This window comes from Toxorhynchites rutilus, chromosome 3 (assembly GCF_029784135.1).
Source record: "Toxorhynchites rutilus septentrionalis strain SRP chromosome 3, ASM2978413v1, whole genome shotgun sequence".
NCBI classification, from domain to species: domain Eukaryota; kingdom Metazoa; phylum Arthropoda; class Insecta; order Diptera; family Culicidae; genus Toxorhynchites; species Toxorhynchites rutilus.
In genome coordinates, this window is record NC_073746.1 from 80,487,628 (window position 1) to 80,502,872 (window position 15,245).

Sequence of the window (15,245 nt, forward strand, 5' to 3'; positions counted from 1 at the left end):
CAGAGGTTAGATGTAACAATATATTGTATAGACGCAAGAAATCTTCTCTTTGAACGAAACAGATAGAGAAAAATAAAAATTTTGAGTTGTCAAAATAGGAGATGAGAATGAGATCTTCTTTGAGACACTCTGCTTTGAATACAGGTTTTTATTTTCAATGAATCATTTAAAAAAAAACTACAGACAGTAGTTTCATATGCTATCGAACGGAACAAGTATTATTCGGACGGCACAATATCTGGAAAATATGGCGGGTAGGACCGAACTTTCCATTTGAGTGTTTCCAAGCTGGTTTAATTGGGTAAGGCGTCGTCATGCGGTAAAATAAATTTTTCGTACCTCTTCTTGTATTGTAGCCTTCAAAGCGTAAATATTTGGCCAAACCGACGGCAGAGAAACATGAGCGGACAGTTCCCATAAGTTTTTTTTTCTTTTTTTGGTCTGTTGTGATGAATCAAGTTTTCATCATCCGTCACGATGCAATGAAGAAAACCTATTCTTTTCTGTCGCTGGATCAGTTGTTTCTCGTTTGGGGGTCTCCGTAGCCACATTGGTTGCGCGTTCGCTAATTAAGTGATCGATCGTGAGTTCAAAACTCATGGCCCTCATTTGACCATCTTTGTGTTGTTACAGAATAACTACGTCCACGCAACAATCATCAGCGATGGAGATCGATCGACGGTCGAAATAAGATCGATTCATTCACACAACTGCTCTGCTCTGCAAGACACATCGGGCTGCTGTTCTATAAATAACTCAACAATGAGAACAATCAACTGTCTCCGCTGTCCGGCCTAACTGGATAATGGAAGAACAGAAGGAAAACTCTTACGCCTAAATGGCTACTGTGTAAATGTGTACCATATGCAATGGTATAGAAAGGGAATACTCTAACGCCGAAAAAATGGCAACTGTGTGATTTGCTAATTATAGATATGATAAACATGTGACATGTACACGACTAAAATTCGGCTCTGTTACAATTTTAGCTGTAATTTTAGCTAACGAGCCTAAAATAAACAAAAGGGATAAAAAAAGTTTCAAATTTCTTGCTTCTAAATCATTCTCAATGAATTCTAGTGCTTGGAAATAGGTTGCTGTGTCACTCCTAATGCTGGAGCAAGCTCCTCTTACGTTTGGCACGGATCTCCATCGAGAAATTCCTCCAATATAATGTTTTTGAATATTTTTGGGCTTCCTTCACGCAGAACCCAACTAGCAATTACCCTTAGTGTGATGTTTATATGACTGTTTCGTTCAGCTTTATGCTTCATAACCACTGAACCTCATCCTTCATAATTCCTGAACAGCCATCGGAACCTCTTTTCGAATCTTGTTCACTCTCAATTCGAATCTCAACCGATCTGGGATTCCTTAACACTTTAAGGACCGGGAAGAAATCTGTAAGACATACGCCTGAGACAGCACGTTTTGACTTGTGTGAAGTTGCTTGCTTTGCTTGCAAGTTTTTAAGAGGCTTTAAACTTTGCAGTTCATTTGGATGAAAGTTCAGCGGATAAAAGTGTTTGTTTTGTGCAAGTTTTTGTTCAACGTCTTGCTGGATTTAATGAATAATGAACTATTTCAGTTGAAATAAATTGATTCTTTATCAAGTAACAACCTTCAATACCATGCACATTAGATAGTGAATTGAATCATTCATCTTTCGACATAAATCATTTTATTATTGATCGTGACAGAGAAAAGTTATAGACTGAAACGTGAGCATGGGTCAATATGGGAAAATAAAAATCAAAATCTATATAAAATCTATATAAAATATAGATTTTGAAGGCTGTTACTTGAAAAAACAATCAATTTATTTCAACTGAAACAATTCGTTATTGATTAAATCCAGCATGACATTCAACAGAAACTTGCACGCAACAAAAACTTTTATCGGCTAATTTCACAAGCCCGTAAAGAAAGAACGCGAAACACGAGAAATCTCGTGAGCGGTCCGTAAAGTGTTAAGTGCAAAAGAAAGATACTTTAGCAGACTTCTCAGAAAAAAACATCTTATATGGAATCTCAAATGCCTTCTTTTAGGTGAAATTTTCGAAAAAAGTTCGATTTTGGTGGTTTTCGTGCTAAGGTGGTGGTAATAAGACCTATGAGGCTCTAGTTTTTACCACATTTTTAGAAAACTGAGACTTTTTTACATAAAACATCAAAACCTAAGGAAGACTTGTTTTTACGTTTTTGAGGTATATTTCGAAAACTATTTTTTTTAAACTGTAACTTCCAAACCATCTAACCGATCATCGGTCTTCCTAGGTGATATGAACTTTCTAAAACAAATTATAACGTGCGTTCCAAATGTCTTCTTTTGGACGGAACTTAAAGAAAACCTTCATGTGATTTTTCAGGTATCAAGAACAGTGAGAACTTCGTTCAATAATAGAATATTAGAGATGCATTTCAGTATTTCTTTCTTCAAAAGTTCTCATAAATACCTTTTATTTGCTGATCAACAATTAGTCCAGTGCAAAGTAAGGCCTTTCTTAAAAAAAGACTCAATTTTTTGTCTTTTCCTACTGTACTTTTTAGAGACTAGATGTCTTGAGAGAAGTTGTTCAGGATATTGGTCCGGATAAGTCGACATTTTCCTTTTATTTCTTACTCAGTGAGGGTATTACTCAGTTAATTTTGTTTTATACTTACGGGATATTTGAGTTATCGACTATACAGCTATCGAGGGCATGAAACTTTGCTTAAGATGTATGAATTTTATTTCTTAGTTCTGCAAAGATATTACTGTTCTTCTTGGGAGTGTACCTTAAACCATATTTTTAATTGAAGCTCCACATAAATCACATAATATCAACAATATCTTCCACAAAGTGCTTGGTAACATTGAAATACATAACTTTGTCGAGACACTAAGCTCAGAAGTTCAAATTTGACACCAATGCGATGTACAGTGATTGAAGAGCGAAAATATGTCACTTTTACGTTCTAGATTATTCAAAAATCTGCATGTTTGTGTACCAATACTCAACATCATTTGTTTCGTCATAGTTTGAAATACCAGAACATAAATTTTCAAAGTCGGGACTCTTCGAGTACATCACTGTGCTATTCACTCAATATTTTACAATGTTTGATTCATACTTAATGTACTGTTAATGCTTTTTTTACAATATATTAAATTAAAAAAAATGTTGACCGTCTACCGTCTCACGATCCCACTGTGCAGTGGTGCGAAAGAAAGAAACTCTGGCATTGTTTGGCAATCGGATTTTTTTGCTAAATCGAAAAAAAATAAAAAAAATTTTAGACCGCATTAATTCTTAACCATGCATCTCAACGGTAAAATAAGTAATTAACATCAGAATTTTTTTAAAGGAATAAACATAAGTGTAAAAGATGATACAATTCCCAAATACCTACAGACGGGTATTTTTTTCATTCCATAGAAAATTGCTTCGTAGTAAAGGATGCAAGGACATTCTAAGAATCAAATCAGAGCAAATTAATTACGGCAATTGTATTTGGGGTTGGTTCGGTTGAGAATATAGCGGATAAAAATGAAAATAACTCTGTCCCGACTTGTACATATAAAATACATACATATGTACGTACAAAAACAGAAACTTTTAGCACTAAAAAGATGACGAATTTCATGCCAACTCGACTGGCTGTTGGTAGCAACATTTCAGATTGCAGTGAAGTGTTGTTGGTGTAAAACCATTGGTATTTCAAGCAACTTTGCATACTTGATTTTTTTTTAGTTTTTTACAAAAAATTACAACCAAAAACTATAATACCTAAAAAATTCTGGTCAAAGAATAAAATGTGGGAAATTGTTTTTTCATAAAAAAATACCAAAAATTTAGTATAAATAATTTTTTTTAGAATAATTTAGAACACTTTTATCAAATTCTTCAACTTTCTATCTTTTAGAGTTTTTCTGAATATATGGCGTTTCTGTATGGAGACTCCTGATAAAAATAATGTTTACTCGTAACACTTTTGTGGGTTCATTCTCGCGTTTGACATGTTCTTGACATGTTTCTAGGTAGGAAAAAAGGTTTCAGAATATGTAAATCGCGGTAATTTACATATGAAAATGTTACGAGTTAAACAGTAGAAGTATTTTTTCAAAGAAAACATGAAACAGTTGTTGTTGGAAAAACTCTTTTCCTGTAAAAGTGCCCATCTTCTGATGTATAGGTGGCTTGTTGAAAATTGTAAGGGCTATTGAAATATATTTTGTTTAGAATTTTAAAACAGGATATTTATGAGAATTTTTTTATTTTCAGAAATTTTTTTAATGATTTTTTTTTTATTTCATTTGATATTTTTTTAATGAAAACATTAAAATATTCTATAACCAACATTTTGTAGGTCCTACAATTTTTGAATTAGTCTTTTTTGAAATTTTGAATTTTTTCAACTAAGTTTTCAACTCAAAACTTTAAGACCTTGAAAATGTTGGTTGTAGAATGAAATGTAGTAAATTATTTAGGTTTTCATTGAAAAATATCAAACAAATTTTTAGAAAAATATTTTATTGAAAAAAAATCTGTGGCTAACATGTCAAACGTGAGAATTTACACACAAAAATATTACGACTATAACTTTATTTTTTTCAGTACTGTCCATACAAAGATGCCATATATTGCAGAAACTATAAATGGTAGAAAGTTGACGTCTTCCATAAAAGTTCGTATTTTAATAAGATATGTAAACTAAACTATATCGCTATCTTAACTCTAAAATTAGGGTTAGCTGTAATTTTTCCAAAGAAAACATGAAAAAGTTGTTGTTAGAAAAACTTTTCCCTGTAAAAGTGTCCATCTTCCGCGGTGTATTGCTAGGAAATTTAAGGCCTATTCATATTTTTGTGAGAATTTAAAAAAAAATACGTTTTTGAGAAAAATGAATTCAATTTTAAAATATTTTTTTCAGTATAATTTTTCTCAAAAAAAATCAATTTCCACATTTTATTTTTTGACCAGAATTGTGTAAATATTCTGGTTTTTGAGTTATAAATTGTTGTAGAAAATTATGAAAAAAAACTTGGGCCTTTTCCAAAAAGTAGTCTAATTCATTTCAAGTATGCAACGTTGCCTAAATGATCACTGTATTTACACCCACAACGTTTCACTGCTATCTTAGATTATGCTCCTAAGACAAGTTGGCATGGAATTCGTCAGATGTATACTTGATCTGCATTGAAGCTACAGCACTTCATACATCAATTTAAAATTTCAAAGTCACACTTTGCTCTTCTGAATTGGGTGCTCTTTCCCTTGTGGAACTTTTAAGTTATGGTTGACTGTCACCAAATGCTGTCGATGAACGTTGAAGTACACGAGGGTGATTTTCGTTAATAGTTGAGAAAAAGAGTATAAACAAAAAAAAATCAATAGAAAATGGCTTCGTTGTTTTCCGGAGTATTCTCCATGAAGATCAAAACACTTCCATGTGGGTTCAAACTCGCCTTTTTTCCAACTATGAAAAAGGTATCACTCACCAACCAAAAAAATCCTTTTTGTCGGCCAAAGTTTCGTGCAAAATTGGAGGTATTGGAGTGGAACTAATGCCCATAAAGTGGAACTTGATGCATGATAAACGTCCCTCATGAGAGTACGACGACCACGCTTGAATTCGGAGCCCCAGCGAAATACGGTGAAAGGGCGGGATAGTGCTTCTGTCGCAACCGCGGCGGAAGTAGTAATGAATCACACCAAAGTGTTCATGTTCCAATTACATTTTTTAGCTGAAATGAATTTTTCAAGCCAATGTAAACGACATAGACAGTATTTTGTATGTCAAAACGTTCAGAGTACGTACGTCTATCAAATATGTAAAACTATATAACATTGATATTAAAATTTAACGTAATGTAGTAGGGTATCACGGTAGCTCAAAACATAGAGCTAGTTTGAAAACCAGAAGAAAAACTTGCAAGAAACGTTTAGATTCACTGATAGTATATACCAAAACAGAAAAACATATTTGACAAATAACACTGACCATAAGTATTGTAATATTATCGTATCAATAATTTCATAGCGGATAACTTTTTTATTTATAGCAGGTAAACATTTTTTTGAATAGTAACAGTTTTGCTCATAGCAAGAAATAATCTTACAAATATAAAAACATCTGTGTATTGTCCCTAAGGTAATTTGGCCACCTCTCGTTTGTATGTCAGCATACTTTTTCCGTTTTGCTCTGAACTCTGCACAGTTTGCATGATTTTCACGTTTACGCTTCTCATTATCATTTTAAATTACTATCCAACGAAAGTGTACGACTCAGTGCCCCCGTAACCGGTATCCCGGACTCGTGTTTGATATTCCCCGTTTCCCCGCCGTTCCCCCCGCCCAAAATTGAAAATAGACATTAACCCACCTCACGATGAATAAACTTTAACTTTACGATCGGTAAGTAGTAGCGAGTAGCAAGTTTCATGTTGTTCCGTACTTTTTTTTCTTCTCTTTTTATGGCACCAAAATCTTTTTCATTTGCCCCCGTTACCATAAAAACCAAACACACATACACACACATTGGCCATTCAAAATTCATCCCACCCCCAACCAACCAATGCCACACACAAATACGCAAAACGCCAAAAAAAACCCTTGAACTTCCGAACCTGTGCGCATCAATGTTCGCTGGTTGTGTATGGGTGTGTGTGTGTATGCGTGTATGTGCTGCAGTTGCCCAGCTGGATACCGAGGGTCGGGCGCCCAGTGTGTCAACACCAACGAGTGCCTGTGGCATCCGTGCCAGAATGGAGGCCGCTGTCGGGACTACAATCCGCCAAAGAAGTACGAGTGCGTTTGTCCGCTTGGTTACACCGGGATGCACTGCGAGCTGGAGCTGTTGGCTTCCGGGGTGCTGACGCCATCGAAGGACTTTATCATTGCGCTGATTGCGTGTGTCAGCACACTTATTCGTAAGTATTTAGCTTTAGTTTTGCAACGGCTTTTTCAAAAAGAAGGGGGAGGGCGAGGCACCACGACTGGAAATCGACGAAACGAACGGAACTGAGTTCAGAATCGACTATGGGAAGCCAAAAACTTCGAACACGATAAATCCATCACCATTGGATAAAGCATTGAAACCAAAGAAGACGAAGAAGAAAAACAAGGCACTGCATAACTGCAGTGAAACATTTTCCAACTTGCGTAACCCCAAACGTCAGACACAGTCCCCGAAAAGCAATTCCTTTCCTTTATGTGTTTCCAATATGGTTTTCCCTAGAAGAGATTCCACCGTATCAAAGCTGCGGTGAGAATATTCATACGATTCTATTGTTGTCGTTGGATGTGTTATTTCTCACAATATTTTCACCCCACCCACATTTAGCAGTCACTTCTTCGCCATATAATAGCACTAGATTTAGGGGGAAAGCTAACTTTTGGAAGCAGTTAACTTTTCCGAAGCCGCACACACGTTCTTTTCATCCATGTTATATTTTTTTCTCGATTGCTATTGCTAGTTTCGTTTTTTCGTCCCTCGTACCTTTAAGTGCTTGAGCTCGAAGATTGTTATTGTAAATAGTGGAAATACATATAGGCCACTAGTTTTTGTTGTTCATACCGTTCCATTTTTTAGCAAAAGTATTTTATGAACGGTATTAACCCATTCCGGGAAAGCTTCTCTTTCGAACCCTTCGGAATTTTGTAATAAAGTTATACTAATGGATTTCATTCCAAACGCTCCCGACAGTCCTGGTGTTGGTCTTCGTGGTGTACAACCGGAGACGGGAGTCGCACATCAAATACCCGGGCCCGGACGATGACGTGCGAGAGAACATCATTAACTACGATGACGAGGGCGGTGGCGAGGACGACATGACCGCGTACGACATCACTCCGCTGCAGATTCCGATCGGACCGATGCCGGAGTTGATACAGTGCAAAATGCAACCCCTGATGTGTAAGTACAAAATTTTGCCCGACCGCGGGAGCCAACTTTGCATTATTTTTAAGTTACTTGATTGCCGGAAACCGTTCGCTAACTTTGCGGCACTGTTTGTCGTTTCATTTCACGCGCCCCCAGATCCCGTTATGACGATGGGCCCTGGCCACGAGCCGAACGTTGGTATGTTCATCGAGGAGCACAAGAAGCGAGCCGACAGTGACCCCAACGCGCCCCCGTTCGATGACCTGCGGAACTACGCGTACGAAGGCGGTGGCAGCACGGCCGGTTCGCTAAGCTCATTACAGTCAGGTGAGTTGGCTAATTTCGAACGGAATTGGCTGCAATTGGCAGATCAATTTCGAATGTGAAACGAAGGAGGGAGGAGAAACTCGTTGCATGAAATGAATGAAATATTGTAAGCTCACTTGTTTCTAGAGGCTGGGGGTTATTTGGCCACAACATGGGTCTACAATCGTAACCATTAATGTAGATATTTTCTGAATCAACCGTGAGTGTTGGATTCGCAACCGTGAACTGCATTCCTGAGTCACACCATCATTTCATTGACGTTCCGAAAATTGGTTTTATATTTCAAAGGTGTACGGAAACCGAATTTTGAGTTATTGGTTGAATTGCAGCATTAATATAATGTGTCAAAATCAGAATGAATAAACCTGTAATTTGTATTACCGTTTGTTTAACAGATTGATAGTTTGGCTAAAATTTAACGTTTTATGCTTAACTTAACATGGGCCATTCCGATTTTTTATCGAATTTTACACATAGACTCTCCGATCATTAATGCTATGTTAGAATATTTGAAAGTATTCATTTATTTTGATTTATTTATTTGATATTTGAAAGTATTTATTTAATCTGAAAATGTCATCAATTGCGTATAGGAGCTTACTTCCGATGATTTGAGTTGGATTACAATTTACATTATGTATGCCTAAATTTCCAATTATTGGTGATTCTATTTCGTACCGTCAATTTTGCCAACTTAGTATGCCGCATGTTATTACAAAAGAACTAAATTCATGATTCTGAAGAAAAACTGTAATTCCAATAAAACCATTGAAAAAATTCTGTATATTCTCACTTAGGTCCAATACAATTGCGATAAAGATTGCTCAATTCATGTATCCTATATCAGAGGTATTTCCTGGAAACTTTCATGATCCCCGTCTATTGCTAGAATAGCTTCTCCATTTGATGAAGAACGCTTCATGAAAAAGGGCCTGGCCGGGTAAGGGAGTAAAAAGTGCCCCAAACCAAATCACTAGCTGTATGGCAAATATTGTATAGAATATTAAATAAAAAAAATGACGGTTTATTTGAATCCCTATGTGGTTTGACATAGGATCTATAATGAAAAACGTACTTTTTCTTTTATTTCGCGCCATCCTCAAAAACTTCGAGATAAAAATTTGAAGAAAATACTGAATGTGCATCTTACTACGGTGTATCAAGAAAAAATATCAAAAAAAAAATTCATCAAACATTTAGGTACTAAAAAAATATTGAAATTTTGAATTTTTTTTTTGGATCTAGATTCAGTATTACTCTAATTCATATTTAAATGTGTTCACATGACTTTTCAAGATATGCGTGATTTTCTTCAAATTTTTTTCAGTGTTGCGCGGTCCAACGAAATTTTTTTTATATCTCCAAAGAGTCTGGCTGGGTAAGGGAGTAAAAAATCCCCCAAACCAAATCACCAGCTGTATGGAAAATATTATATGGAGTATTAAATGAAACATTTTGGCAATAGTACCATATATTTGAGTCCTTATATGGTACACCATAGGATCTATGGTGAGAAATGCACCATTTCGTTTTTTTTCATGCCATTCTCAATAGGTTTGAGCTTGAGCTTGGGTAGACTGTACAATTCGTAGTTGCTCTCCGTGATTGACTTGAACCAACCAAATTGCACAATGAACACACAGAATGACGCTTGGGACTAGCAAATCATTCTCGTTGTGCAATTTCGGTGATTTGGGCTTTAAATGGTCAATAACGACGCCGGCCACGTCCTTACAGTCACCAGGGGAAGGGAAGGATTATTAGTATGATATTCGCCGCCCTAAGGCCAGAAGGGTCTTCTTTATAGCGTGGTTCCCTAGCGTTTATCATGGAAGGGATAGTTGTTAGTAGGAATGGTTGAGAAAAATCCGAATTCACTGCGGTAAGTGATGTGATTATGTAATCGCGACCTATCGACTTTTCGAAAAAAAAAATTTGAAAATCCTATGAATCACAACACGTGGCGGAGAAAAAAATATTGGACTGGCTATATATTGTATTTTTCATCACGCGCACTTTTGATTGAAATCGAATCGCGATGGGAAAAAGCTATTTTTGGGAAACCTGAGGAAGTAGCCTAGATAACTCCTCTAGAATCAATAAACCTAACGATATATTCGCCACTCATCGGACGTACGCTATATTTAACTCCAGTTGCAACTGCGAAGAGTTGACTGTGGGAAACCTGATAGGGAAAGCTGAAACCGATAGAACCCTTCCAAACCAATCGGAATATCGACAATTTCTGTAATAATTGAGTATTCTGTATGGAAATCCAATATCTGCGACTGAGAGTTATTTTTGGGGAACCTGAGAAGGTAACCGATATAACTTCTTTAAACTTTATCAAAACAGCGATATATTCTCTTATTCAATGCGCGTAATGTTTATTCAACCTCAATTGTGGAGACTAAGAGTTATTTTAGGGAAACCTGAGAAGGTAACCGATAGAACTCTTCTAAACCAATCGAACGATAAATTCCGTTAATAATTGAGTATTCTGTATAGAAATCCAATCCTGGCGACTGAGAGTTATTTTGGAGGAACCTGAGAAGGTAACCGAGTGAACTCCTCTAAAATTGATAGGACCGCAAGGCAACAGCACAACGGCGAACGAATGAATATAAATGTTACAATACCAAAGAAAAACTTTGGTTTCACATACATGTATACGAGAAACCAAAGCATAAATTACCATAACTACAGACGAACAGTATTTACAATAACATGTCAAAATTACTGGAATCTATTTTAAATCAAATTAGTGTAACAATTTAACCTGCAACTGAACAAGTATCTCCGTTACAGATAAAAACAGACAAACACAGAACATTACCAAAACACTCATAATCAGTCCATCATATTACTGACCATAATTATACAATCCAATAAACACCAGTGTTATGGAAAGAAAAGCCGATTCAAGGAAAAATAGTATAACCCACATAACATTACAGTCTAGAGATGGGCAAACTAGTTCGCCGAAAAGAGTGAACGAGCGGTCGTTCTTTTTCAAAGAACGGTAGTTCTCCCCACGAACTGATTGCGAGCGAACGGTTTGAGAGTTAACTGATGGAGAGTGAACTGTTTGTGAACGAACTGTTTGCGAGTGAACTGTATGGGAAAGAACTGATTGAGAGTGAACAGTTTGGGAACGAACTGTTTGAGAACGAAGTGTTTGCGGGCGAACTGTTTGCGAACGAACTAGTGCAGCTGAGCTGATTTGCGCTAGATGGAATGGATAAATATAACAAGAACGCATGTAAGGAAAATAAAACGATTTGTCATTTATGAGCAAAACGCATGTAACGCTGGGTTTATTTTGTTAATGTATACTCAATTTTGGGTTAAAATTTAAATTAGATTTTCGTAGTTTTAAAAGTAAAACTATATACTTTCTGATTATCAGAAAAAATCTGGGGGAAGCTGGGGCGATTCATGGATTAGGTAAACATAAAATTTTATAGTGAGGGCATGTTGAGAAAAAAAGTTCTTCGTTGCTTTCAATTCATTGTTTGGCCTATTGCGTGTACGTGTTATCGTGATTGTTTGTATGATTGGTTGTTAGTGAAAATCGCTGCTGATTTTTTTTCCATTTTTATTTATTTTTAACATGAAACATGATTTAACATGAAATATGATCTTACATGGAACCTGTGTGTTCTCCAAAAAGAAAATATGAAAAATTGCACATATTTTGTGCACATCAAAAACATAAACTCTAGTCGATCGATGAACATATTTTCACATACAGTTTGCGACTTTTAAAGAAGCAGCTTATCTTTCCCCACTAAATTTCAAAAATATAAATCCCATACGTACACTATACAATACAGCGATATCAATAAATAGCTGTCTATTGATGTTGGGTTCCAGCTAACATTCTATGTTGTTCTCATTACCGCTGAACGAAAGAACGGTTCAAAAGAACTGATTCACTTAGATGAACGGTTGATGAGTGAACCGTTCATCAAAGTGAACTGTTTTGCCCATCTCTATTACAGTCCTTTAATGTTGCCGAGGCAAATATGAATCTCTGACGACACAGATGCTATAGCTGTTACAAACAAAGGCAAGCATTATACTCACACATAAACACATGAGAAGCAAATAGCCATTATGAGGCTAAAATGTGTGCCCCTTGGCCGAGTGGTTAGCGTCATAACTAACATGCCGGGTGTTCGGGTTCGATTCCCGTTCTGGTCGGGGGAATTTTTCGTCAAAGAAATTTCCTCCGACTTGCACTGTGATCACGCGTATTCTAGAACTTGCCACTCAGAATGCATTCAAGGCGTGTTATTTGGCATAGAAATCTCAACTAAGTACTAATAAAAATGACGCAAGTAATACTACGTTGAGACGGCGAAGTTCCTCTAGGAACGTTAGTGCCATTGAAGAAGAAGAAGAAGAAGAGGCCAAAATTAAAGTAGATAACCGACAACAAACCAAAAAACCAAACATCGCTAGGTGTCATTATTGTCAACCACTCACATATACACAAATATCGAACAAATAAGAAAATAACTCTCTAGTAGCTGCTCTTCATTCATTCAGTGCAACGCTATAATAGGAGAAAAACATAGAGAGGAAAAAAATGCATGCAATTTCTTAGCTTCGCGCTCCTGCAGCCGTTGCTGTGACGTCCCAGTAGTGGTGATAGCATCACTGCGTATTTTCTTTTTTGGTATCCCGGATAGCAGCTGGATATCCTTTTCTTACTCACGTTGCTGCTGCTCCTCTTCAATGTAGCGGCAGCGTTTCACCCGCACACACACTCTAGCCGCCACATTAGAACACGAACGAACAGGACCGAACCGGTCGTGACTATAAACAGTTTCACACAAAAAATACCAGGAACAAACGAATGTTGAATCCGAACCGATATCAAATCTAGAACAATCAGCTCAGAATGCTTCGAAAACAACACTTTTCCATCACACAACCGATGCCACGCCATCACTTTTAGCCGAAATAACACGACACAAAACCAAGCACGGAGCGAACAAAAAGCACGTCCACTCGCGCGAGACTCTCCACGCCATTCTCTATAGCTTTGAGACAAAAATATGAAAAAAAAAAAAAACTGAAAGTATATCTTACTCAGGTGTATCGATCAATATTTTCAAACAAATTTTTCATCAAAAAAATCTAACACTAAAAAAAATAAATTAATTTTTATTTTTATTTTGTTTTAATTTTATATATTCATTTTGAGATTCAGTTCTACTACACATAGGGGTTCAAATATAAACCGTCAAAATTTCTCATTTAATACCCTATACAATATTTGCCATAGAGCTGGTGATTTGGTTTGGGGGCACTTTTCACTTCCTTACCCGGCCAGGCTCTTTATTTTATTTTCATTTGTTCGAATCTTTCAAATAATTATGTGACTTGAGCGTGAAGTAATCCCGAAAGATGAATTAACTGACTGGAAAAATTACCTGTTCATGAAATTTTTGGTGATTTTACAGACACACCCATTAGTTAGCTGATCGCTGTCTAGAGTGTAACTCATGTCGAACATGAACTTGAACTTGTTTGTAACTCTTTACGGTTATATGTCTGCACTCAGCGACCGCTGCAATGAATCATACTAAAAGCTTTATTTGACCATGTAATAGTTTTCATTTTTCCTAAACGGATTTTAATGTCTGGTGAACCTATTTACGAATTGATACGGAGTTTTTATGAATAATAGATAACGGTACTCGGTTTAAAAAAAGATAATTCGCATGGAAAGTTACGAGGATCTAGAGAAACTAATCAGATCACAAAAGTTAAAGAGGCTTCAAACTTTGTAGGTCAAGAAACCAACAACGAATTAATAGAGCAACTAATTTATAACCCTCTCTTTCCTTTCCGATGCAACATGACGTCGAAGAAACAAACCATACAATGTAAGCTAACACCCGAATCGCATAGACGAATACTACTCGTTGCATTGTGCGACAAAGTGAGCGGAAAATCGGGAAAACCTACCTTGTGCGTTACATTGTTTACTTGTTTTACTATTTCCACTGTATATGTGCTCCCGTGGTTGAGTGGTTAGCGTCACACCTAACATGCCGTGAATCGGGTTCGATTCCCGTTCTCGTTGGGGGGTTTATTCTCTAGAGCTGGCCTTTTGTTCTTAATCGCGGTTCTTAATCGGTCCAAAACTTCACAATAGTACGGTGGTGAAACAGGCGTTCGGCGGTTAACGATTCGATAACACTGAAGAAATTCGTGACACAGTTACACCGTACTTCAAAAAGTTGAACGATACGCACTTCGCGCTCGGAATAGAAAAGCTATGGAAAATGCCTCGAACGTTACGGCGATTATGTAGAAAAAAAGAAAATAAAACGTAGATTACGAAAATCACCTTTTTTTGTCCTAACTTTATTTTTCCACGATTTCTGAGGTACTGAAACTTATTTTTTGAACGACCCTATTCATTCACTATTTATGCTTCAAGCAAAAAAGTTGCTGGATAAATTTCCTGTCTAATGGTTCACAACATAATATAAATCGTAATAACGATTTTGCGTGATATGAGTTTGCAATCCCTTAATGAATCGTTGCACGCCTCATTTTTAATTTCGTAAAGTTACCCCTAGGGTGGCAGCGAAAATGGTCATGTCAAATTTCAAATACAGACCACGTACATTTTGTTTATTGGCCCAAAAAAATGATCTGTGCAAAGTGTCAGCTCGATCAGACATGATTTAGGGGTGCCTCAAAGCGCTCAAAGTTTTGATTTTTTGATCCTCGAAAATCTTCCAAGGGGGGAAATAAAGGAAGTTTGGAAAATCGTTTTTTTTTCGAAGCCAAATTACTTAAAAATGCATAAAACGTCGAGATCTGGTGTCATCTCGAAAAAAATTTTGGCCGAAAATCGACCTTTTGGGACTTAGTCTGAGAGGCAATGAAAGTATGGAAAAAAATAATAATATCGAATTTAAGGAACCGACCATGCACATTTTTTTTATTAGTCCAAAAAATGACCTCTGCAAAATTTCAGCTCGATCGGATATGATTTAGGGGTGTCTCAAGGCACTCAAAGTTGA

At 36.5% G+C, this 15,245-nt stretch overlaps 1 protein-coding gene across 2 annotated transcripts in view; it reads left to right on the forward strand.

Annotated features, from left to right (window-relative positions):
- LOC129776330 (neural-cadherin) overlaps positions 1 to 15,245 on the forward strand; it is a 107,521-nt gene that overhangs the window by 88,086 nt on the left and 4,190 nt on the right. The window contains exons 10-11 of one of the 2 annotated variants that reach the window (XM_055781917.1): positions 7,690 to 7,899; positions 8,023 to 8,193. In XM_055781917.1, coding sequence (XP_055637892.1) covers positions 7,690 to 7,899; positions 8,023 to 8,193 — 381 coding nt within the window. Of the gene's footprint in view, positions 1 to 7,689; positions 8,194 to 15,245 lie in introns of both variants that reach the window. The other variant, XM_055781916.1, reaches the window with a different exon arrangement.